At 40.6% G+C, this 10,322-nt stretch overlaps 1 protein-coding gene across 5 annotated transcripts in view; it reads right to left on the reverse strand.

Moving 5' to 3' along the window:
* Positions 1–10,322, reverse strand: part of herc1 (HECT and RLD domain containing E3 ubiquitin protein ligase family member 1) — a 133,192-nt gene that overhangs the window by 120,025 nt on the left and 2,845 nt on the right. For all 5 annotated transcript variants that reach the window (XM_037979943.1, XM_037979946.1, XM_037979945.1 and 2 more), the window contains exons 2-5: positions 3,752–4,728; positions 2,916–3,011; positions 2,622–2,816; positions 227–538 (exon numbers count right to left, since the gene is read on the reverse strand). In XM_037979943.1, the coding sequence (XP_037835871.1) occupies positions 227–538; positions 2,622–2,816; positions 2,916–3,011; positions 3,752–4,702 (1,554 nt within the window). In that variant the 5' untranslated portion in view covers positions 4,703–4,728. The remainder of the gene's footprint in view (positions 1–226; positions 539–2,621; positions 2,817–2,915; positions 3,012–3,751; positions 4,729–10,322) is intronic.

Genomic DNA, 10,322 nt, shown 5'->3' on the forward strand with positions numbered 1-10,322 from the left:
TAATCATCAAAATTAAACGAAATAAACATTTGAAATATATGAGTTTGTATGTAATGTATGAATATAATATACAAGTTTCACTTTTTAAATGGAATTACTGAAATCAATCTACTTTTTCATGATATTCTAATTTTATGACCAGCACCTGTAAATGGAATTTCAAAGGAAAAGGAAGTAGTATGGGTGAACTGTAAATTCAAAGAAGCACTTGTGAGGGTGACCCTACCTTCCCCTGCAGCGGACCCTGGATAAGTTTAGGGTACTTCTGTGTGGAGCTGTTCCCGTGACCCAGTTTGCCATAATCACCATCACCCCAGCTGAACACCTCACCCTCCGTTGTAAAGGCCAGCGTGTGGCCATCAGAGCCCTTGGACGACGACACCTTCTTGATGGCTCGGTGGGGTTCAAAGGTCAACTTCTTGAGTGTTGATTGGTTGTTGGAGTCTCCGAGGCCTAATCTGCCATAGCTGCCTTTCCCACAGGCCCGAACAGAACCATCAGAGGAAATGACAAAAGTGCAGTACTGACCCGCCTCAATCTGCAAAGAAATGAATAGAGGGTGTGTTTTTGACTACTGACAAATATCATGATGACAAAAACAAGCCTTTATTTTAAACTCTCATATAAATAAGAAGTTAAATCGGCTGTTCAGGCAACTTTGACTTTTGTTGTGAATTGGCACTATATAATAAACTGAATTAAATTTTACAGCTGTCTGTAATTCCACTACACACTTGAGTCCCATGTACAGAGGTGTGTCCCTCATTAGGCCCAAGCTCCGAAAGTGGAGAAAAGTCTATGAAGTGCAAGAATTTATAATTATTCTTACGTCCAAAAAACACCTTTTGAGGGCCTAAACATAAGCAAAAAGTTCTGAAACTTCACACACACTCATGAAGAGAGGAGAAAAAAAGTACTTATGTTAAGGGTCCTGAAAATTTTCAAGGACAACCAGATTTATACTGCCCTCTAAAGACCAGCCCCTCTGACAAGTTCTATATAAAACTATACCATTTGGTAGATTTAAACAACTCCAATTCTGGCAAAGTTGGGACATTGTTTAAAATGTAAAAAAAAACTCTGAGGCTGTAGGCATGACTAGACATCTTTGATGTTTAAAAAGTCTCACATTCTGCCTCTAAACACAAACCAGTTCTTATATTTCACACAGACGAATGAGGATTGTTGAACATTTACACATGTGTTGAACTGTCATTCATTCAGACAGGAAGTGTTAGTGAATACCCATGACATCCCAGGTACTGCTGGGTTTAAAGCACGGAGTGGCAAATACAGAATGATTGGTGAGACTCTGTAGAAACACATACTGTAGCAGGAAACGTTCATCTTCAATCATTCTCCCCCCAAACACAAAGTACTGACAACTCACACATACAACATGGAATAAAAACAGTTTCACTTGACTAATCCAAACATCTAATTAAACATGTATAACATCAGTTTAATGCCATGAAACATTACATTAATTTAACTCCCGGAGACACTGTGTAAGCCCAACCAAACTTCTTCAGCCTGAATGTATTTTCCTAAAGGACGTACCTCCCTGGGCTGGAACTACTTCAGAAGTGAGTCTCCTGAATGTCTGGCAACATTTATGGAGGTTCTCAACTTCCCCGTGGGAGTCACAGAGACTTGCAGTCTCGTCACATGAATTTTGAACATGTTCAAAACAAATGCATGAGAAATTTTCTATTAGAATAGTCAATAGCTGTCACATGTCTAAAATCTCTCATTTTGTCATAGGTGTCTTCAACCTGTCTGAGTTTTTTGGACTTTGGCTTCTTTTTTTAGTTTCTGTCTAGTTCTTCTGACTTCGTATCTAATCCATTCTTTTTTCCTATTTTTTAAAAACTTGGCTTTCATATTCTGTTCAACTGCTGTAATTTTTTTATTTTTCAGATTGATCTGACTGACAACCACTGTCATCCTCTTGTCCAGTTTCTTTAAACATTTGATCCTATGACGCAGACCATGTGCAGATACGCCAGGTTTTCAATTTAATTTAGTTTATATTTATAGCACCAATTCACAACAAAAAGTCACCTCAAGGCACCGCACAAAAGAAAAAACAAGCCCAAATAATAAACCCAATTCAGATTCAGTTCAAGTTATAATACAATACATTCACATACAGTACATTATGAAACATCAATTAGTAAAAGTTATCTCAGGAAACCAGCAGACTGCACTGAATCTGTAACCCTGAGCAGCCTGTTGGCGACAGTGGAACAAACATGTGGGTTGACTCCAAAAATTAATCAGTCAAATGATTACTTTGAGAGTTTGAATAAAATGTATCCAGTGGATCAAAAGATATTTTGATCCCATACACAAGGGCACACACATACCCCAGCCTTTCATGGTAGCAGCTAATAAAAACATTCAGATTGATCTGACTGACTCACATTGTGCTTTCTTTATAGGGATTTGAAGATAAAATTAAATCATAAACACATTAATCAGAATCTAATCATAGGACCAGCAAATATTTACCCTTCTATGAGAGAACCAGTTAAATCTGAATATAAAGAAACTATGTTAACATGTTTATGAAGGATCAGTCTATTACATCACTTCCTATAAAAAATGTTTCCACATACTGTTTGTGCATCGGCGAAGCTGGCAGCTAACTTGGGCTGCAAAATCTTTTCCTGCGTGCCTTCCACCAGCTGGTGGCTGCTGTTGCTGCCCCACACATACACCTCACAGGTTTCAGACACCACAGGCGCCTCGCCGGTCTGAATGCTGTCAGGACTGACACAGGTACGAGAGTAGTCCGATGCCATTCTACACACCTGAAAGGACAAAATAACACACACACAAAGGTTGATAAAAATGTGTCACTCATATTCGTAAAGACAAATGGTGAGTAAAAAGCTGTTTTAACTTCTTACTTCCTCAAACAAGCAGAGTGCTGCTTCGTATAAAGAGCAGAGGCCATCAGGAGTTCGTGTGGGCTCTCTCCACTGGCTGCGATCTGCTGAGGAGCCCTGATTTGAACAAACACACCCATCAATGCTGACACAAACCAGTTCCCCTCCCCAAATGAAATCATCTGATCCAAACCAATTCTCAGTCCAGAACCCATTTCAGAGAACAGAAGAAGCACTAAGAAAACTGAGTTCCCTACCCTCTGACAGACGTATTCAAATAGGCATGGGTCAGCAGGAGATTGACCGGATGAAAAATATGCTGGGGTAGATTCTCAGTCATCCAGGCCATGGTAAATCCAAAAAAGTTTATAAACAAAAACAACTGGACTTCTATTCTCTAGTTGAAGACGTTTCTCTTCTCATCCTCAGTTCAGAAATAGAGAGTGTGGAGTTGAGCTTTTAAAGCTGAGATGTGATGTAAGCTGGATTGCTTGCAAATTGTTCTCACTCTCCTAACAATAGAGGCTCATTAGGGTCCTTGTTTGTCTGACTCACTGATGGGCCACTCTGGTCACATGAGTGCAGGTGTTGATTGGAGTGAAACTGACTGGGGATCAGGCCTAAAGCTCCATTATGTTTTTGAAAGCTGGAATCTGAGACTTCCTCCTCTGTTTAATGTTGGTTTCTTCCTTTTGACATAGATGGGTGTGTGTGTGTGTGTGTGTGTGTATATAAAGGAAGCCATTTATGCGTCTCCCCTACCATTATTAGTTGTTTATCATTATTCATTGTTCTCTCTGACTTTATTAAACATAAAAAATCTGAATTATTCTTCCTCTGCTCATATGATTACTTACCAAAGATCGCCTCATCTGCATGAGGATGTTCATGAAACAATCGTAGTTGATAAGACCCTCTTGGCTCTGCAGCACCTGGTTCTGCTCCATGGTACTGACCACAGCGGATGCGGCCAGCGCCATCTCAATCCACTCCAACAAATAGCGGAGGGAGCCTCTCTGCGACGCCAACCCCAGCAGCAGCTCTGAGGCCAGTCGGCGGCCTAAAATGTCTGCTCCAGAGTTCGGCATGGTGACTCCCTTCAGGAAGGTGGTGACCTGGGCCAGGCAGTCCAGGCCCATTGGAGGGATCTTACTCTCATTGGCCAAGGAGAGGGGTGGAAGGGAGCTAACCACATCAATGGCTGTGTGGATAACATCATTGCATAAGTTTATGTTGCCCCCAGAACCTCCACCGGACCCGGGTGGAGGGGGCATCATCCAGCTCTGGCGCAGCAGGGCGAACAGAAGACTGAGACCAGTGCGGACGCCCATTTCAATGAGGGCATCAGTGCTGGAGCGTGGGCGTTCACTGACAGAGTGCAGATCGGCCAAGCCAGAGTTGTTCTCTGGAGAGTGCTGCTGCTGCTTGACCTTCCCCTTGTCATGGTACTTGTTGGAAAGAGCATAGAAGATGCGTTGGAGCACCAGCACACGTTTCCGCAGGGCGCCGGCAAAAGGGGAATCAGAGCAGACCATCTTGGCCAAGGCCAGCTGGCTGCTGAGCAGAGCATCCAGGTAGTGCTCCTGCTCATCGCTGGAGAGGGATTCACGTTCAAAGTCTGGAAGCTGGGGGCCCTTTAGGCACAGGACCTGCTGGGGTAGCAGTACCACCTCTTTGTTGGCCAGCAGCTTGGAGTAAAGCACCGAGACGCCATCCCGTGTGGCGATAGACTCACTATCCTCCGTGATCCATGAGCTGTTCAGGTGCTCCAGCCATTTCAGTTTCACAGGGGGGATCATTAAAGCCATGGCATCTCACTCAGGAGCCATCAGTTCTGAAACAACACGAGGAAAACAAGCATATGTTCACATTCTGTACACATGTGCAAGGAGAATAAAAAAGATCAGTGTATTACAAGCCTGCGTGCTGCCAGGCTTTACTGTCCCCGACACCAGTCTAAGCTCTGCTTGTTTATTGTAAAATACGTCATTTTTAATACACTTTTTTTTTTTCACCTGCACCCCCAAAACCGCTACCTTTCTCTACCTCTTTACACAGTAACACCTACTACAACATACATGTCATGGAGAAAGGGTCAAAAGACGTCAGACTCTTTTTTTTTTCGAAGTCAGAGGAGTATGAAACACCAAAGCAGACAAAAGCTCTACGTACAGACCCGCGCGAGACCGAATGTGCACACATTATAAAATACATCTGCTCTGCCTCAAGTCTGAGCTGTTTGCTGGCTCAGTACATTTACTTCTTTTTTATAACAGTGACTTCATGCAAATTAGACATTAGTTTGTATTTATAAGCACATTTTAAATTGTGGTTTTCCACAATCATTTACAATAACAATCTGAAACTGTGATGTTCTACTGAAGTTCATTATAATGGTGATGTAGCAATGAGCCCAATCACTTATTCACTGAAAATGTGACACCAGCAGGAATAATAATAATATTGTTGCAGCAAATAACTGCACCAGTAAAGACTTCTAAAGGTTATGTGTTTAGATTTACCACTTGTGTCCAGTGCAAACACAACTCCTTCACAGTTCTTTGTTGCACTTCAGTTCAATCTATAGACTGTATTCACTGATGAACATTCAGACTAACTTTGTGAACAAATCTTTTCTATTATTTGTAATTTAAAAATGAAGGCTAATAACACAAACAACAAACACATTATCCCCTTCAAAAGTCTCCATTAACAATCATCTTTCTGAGCAAACAAGTCAAGTAAGTGGAGCTTAATGCCCCAACAGCCTGGGAGTAAAGTGTTCACTCACCAGGGGATGGCTAAAGTGAGCTTTTAAATGAAGCCAAGATCAAACTAACACACATAAGCAAAGATCCAGTGATAACAATACAAGTATTGGGTATTGGTCCAATAATGTGTCCTCGTATCCATAAGTGTTCTGATGCCACAGGATGATCCCACTTTAGGGCAGCGTGACATTCACCTAAAGGAGGAGCACTATTAGCCATTTGGAGGTACATTTTGTTTTGTTTTGTTTATTTGAGTTGTCTGTCCTGATCCACACTCCTTACCAGTTTTGGTGGTGGTTATCAAGGCCAGACTTTTCAAAGGGCCTTCTAAAAATAGTATAAGTTTTAATGAGTACCGTATTTTCTGGACTATAAGGCGCACTTAAAAGCCTTCAATTTTCTCAAAAAATGACAGTGCACCTTATAATCCGGAGCACCTTATAAATGTAAGAAGTCGTAATGTTTTAGTACAACTTTGGTAAACTACAAAGCTGCACAGCTTGCAGCATTGAGGCTCAGTTATAGTCGCGCAGGGCTTCGTGCATGTTCTGCTTGTTTTAGCTTGTTACTGTTCTGCTCAATTCATTGTGTTCTGCCTATTTTAGCTTGTCTTCTGTTTGCTTTAGCTTCAGCAACTCAATTTCAGCTTCTTCAACAACTTTCAGCAAAGTCACTCGGCACTCACACTGCATTTTTGCAAAAAATGCTAATTTTTCTACAGACACATAAAATCCCTCAACTGGCCCAAATGTCATCATTTAACTCCATTTTTCAAAACTTTTCAGGACAGAATGACAGAATGCCCCCAGACACGCCCACCCCTATGGTGAACACCTTTTTTTAAATTTTTGGCTAGAACCGCAGGTCAGCATGGACACCCTGACCCATCTGTAACTACTCAGACCCAAACACAACAAACTGGGAGGATCTATGGATTCTGACAGCTTTCTATCAGAACCAGCAGGAACATCTTCAGCAGCTCTTTGATGGATCAGAACACAGACCAACACTGGTCACCCGTCACCTGACAACACTTCACAAGGTTTGGTTCCTACCATCTTTTTTTGTCCCAACTATGGTCATCACATTTATGAAATACAAGTTCACAATTTTTTGTTATCAACAGCAGCCTGCCAGATGATAATGTGTTTGCCTCTGTTTGTGTATGTGTTTGTATGGCTGGTAGCAAAATATCTCATTAATCTCTGGATGGATAGCCAATTATTATTAAAACATTCAGAAAATAATCGCTGGTTGTATATCTAGTAAAAGATCATTGTACTTGTTTTTAGTTTCCTTTTTATTTTTTTGTTATATTAAGTTTTTTTTATTTTTATTTTATATATTTATATTCTGTTCTACTGGCTTATAATGTTACAATATGTCTATTTGTACTCTATGCGGTCTGTGTCGTGTCTTTGTTACAACATTGTTTTTATATTTTGAGATGTATTGTTGCCTCCTGACCAGGTCGTCATTGTAAATAAGAATTGGTTCTCAACTGACTTGCCTGTTAAAATAAAGGTTCTTACATCTATAACTAAATAAAATTTGGAGTTACTGCAATTAAAAGATGGCCACCACAGCTAGCCAGCCTTGGAAAACACGAAAATGATTGTAACAATTTTACAGATACTGAAATAAAATTTGACAAGGAAGAACAGGGTTTCCCCCCCAAAAAAAGGCTAAGCCCAGTGGTAGGAGGCTGTTCGCCGGCCAACCGCAATTTAGTAAAAAAAATGATTAAAGTTAACAGGAAAGTTGAAAATATGGCTGTTTTTATTATGTGATATTATAAGATATTTGTGCCAAATATTTACACAACTACAGTTTTACAAAATGGAACTTTTGAAATACTTTTTTAAACAAAAATACAATTAAAATAAATACTAATTGACTGCACCTAATTTGAATCCTAATTTAAGTCACATTTACAAATAAATGAAATGACCATAAATGAAAAAGTGCAAACAAAGCACCAATACACATCTCACTTCCAGGCCAATGAATAACAACAGAGAACTCTGACAAACAGACAGATGCTGTACTGTACTGTGCTTTTTGTGGCACAGGCTGCATGTTGGATCACTACATGGAACAACAAAACAAAACATCTAATGCTAATTTTAATAGCATCATTTTACTGTTAAACATGGATAATATTTTCACTAAGCACAAAACATACTTACTGTCGGTCCTGTAAAGCCACCTGCTGAATTTTAGCTCAACTAACCTCTGTGGTCTATAAACTCTCCTCTTTATCAGCTGCAGCAGTAATCTCCTTCTGTGAGTTCTGAACCGTTTGATTATCTCTGTGATCTCTCACAGAGGGATCATAGAAATGCTGGTACAGGCGAACCAGCTCCGCTAGAGCACCAAAATCATCCATTTTGAATGGAGCGCGGCAGGTGCAATCTGCACAAAGTTACAAATATTGGGAGGTGCTCGACCACGTGACACAACACTGCGCGAGGCTTTCGCACAGGGGCGGGGACAGTGCGATCGCGTCACTGTTGGCGCGCGCACCCTCGCGCGGTGACCTCACGGTGCGGATGCGGGTGGAATACAAACGTGTATAAAAAATGCTGTATTTTACAACAAACAAGCAGAGCTTAGCCTGGCGGCCCACTAGGTTATAATACAACGGGGGAAACCCTGGTAGTAGGTGAGAGTCATTCACAACACAAACTCTGAGCGCTAACAGATCACACAAGATGTGTTTAAAACTGCCATAAACATTTGGAGTCAGCTCTGTCTGTCTGTTAGCAAATTATCTCATGAAGGCCTGGAGGAGGAAATTTCCAAAAGGTATTATTGGATGTACATCTACAGCTGATTATCTTTTAGAGTCAAAATGGCTGACACAACCAACTGACCTTAGCCAACACAAAAATGGCTGTGACTTAGTCAATTTTACAGATTGAGTTCAAAATTTGGTGCGGTAGTAGCTGAGAGTCATTCACAACATATACTCTGAGCCTTAACAGTTTTTGCAATTTTGCCTGAGATTGTGCTTAAAGTCATTTCCAAGATTTAACCAAAGCAGCTTCAACTCCATTATTTCTCAACATAAAATTATCTCAGTTTAAAATTCTGGCATGAAAAGCCGCAGGTGATATGCATTCCTTAAGTAATGCTAGGTTTCTATTTATACAAATAATTTCAATTAGCAATTCAATTTTCAATTCCTAAGAGTTTAAAAAACAAGGCAACTGTTTTGGTAAATCAAATCTACAACTAATCTAATATTCACACAAGACTTATAATGAACACCATCCATCCATCTTCTGCCACTTATCTGTGGTTTTCCAGCTTCTCCTGAGAAATATCAAGATGTTCCCAGGCCAGGGAGTATATATAATCCATCCAGTGAGTTCTGGGTCTGCCCCGGGGTCTTAGCTAGCTCGGGGTCGGCCGTCCTCCTCTAACGAGATCTAGCTTCTCTTGAAAAGTTCGTCTTGAAAACAGCCTTGCCAGTAAATCAGCAACCAAATCAACGTGTTGCTCTCCTTCGGCCATTGTGGGTTAAAAAGTTTTTTAACCGTTAACAGTCCTGGGTGTGACTCTGTTGATCTGCATAGCACTNTTGGCTATCGCAGCTGTCTATCAACTGTATCTGCCCGTTCACTTACAGCACAGACGTCTGCATTGTTGGTTCTGAAGGCCCGGGCAGATTTCATACAGCCTGGAAACATAAGAGCTGAATTCTGATTGGATAAAAACTCTGACCTAAAACAACAGCCCTGGAAGGAGCGTAATATGACACGAAGAGAATATGAATACTTTTAGATATCTGGGAAAGTAAATTAAAAATTAAATTAACCTTTATCATAATTATGGTTATGTTAGGCCAGCAGAGAAGGCCTTGCTGGCCCTGACGGCCCACCACTGCACCTCAGCTCTTTATTTAACATGACGGGTCAAACCAATACCCTCAATACTGCAGATGAGGCCCAGATCCATTGATCCATCTCCTGCTCCGTCCTAACATCAATGAACAATACTTGAACTCCTCCACTTGAGGCAGAAACTCATCACCATTTCATCTGCATGTAGTCATTATGTTATGGCCGACTCACACCTGACTCAGCAGTCAGACACTCACTGCTTCTTATGCAGCCAGAATTTAAAGAAAAACTTTGAAAACCCTTCAGAAAACTACTTTAAAAGATTACAGGAAAGTCTGGCTGCTTGGAAGGAAAACAGAAACAAATAAATGGCTTTGAAGAAATGTGTATCTCTAACCACCTTTCAGGCTAAGATCATCTTATGAAGAAAAATGACAGAGTTGTAGCTGTTTTGCTCAAACCTTAAAAATAACATCTAATGAGATCTTGTGAGATCTCCCAATACACTCAGAGTAAGTGTTGTAAATGACTCTCAGCTACTACCATAAAACTTTAAGCTCAATATCTGTAAAACTGGTTGAATTATAGCTAGTTTAGTGTAGTTTAACACTAATTAGTTGTGGTGGTCATCTTTAATTGGGTTCACACTAGGGCTGCAACTAACGATAATTTCAATAATCGATTAATCGGGCGATTATTTTCTCGATTAATCGATTAATCGGTCGTCTTGGAATTCATTCATTCATTCAGTCATTCATTTTGGCCCACATAAAAAAAGTTATCTGTATGTAAAGGAGTAGGTTGATGTA

Source organism: Kryptolebias marmoratus, linkage group LG15 (assembly GCF_001649575.2).
Source record: "Kryptolebias marmoratus isolate JLee-2015 linkage group LG15, ASM164957v2, whole genome shotgun sequence".
NCBI lineage: Eukaryota > Metazoa > Chordata > Actinopteri > Cyprinodontiformes > Rivulidae > Kryptolebias > Kryptolebias marmoratus.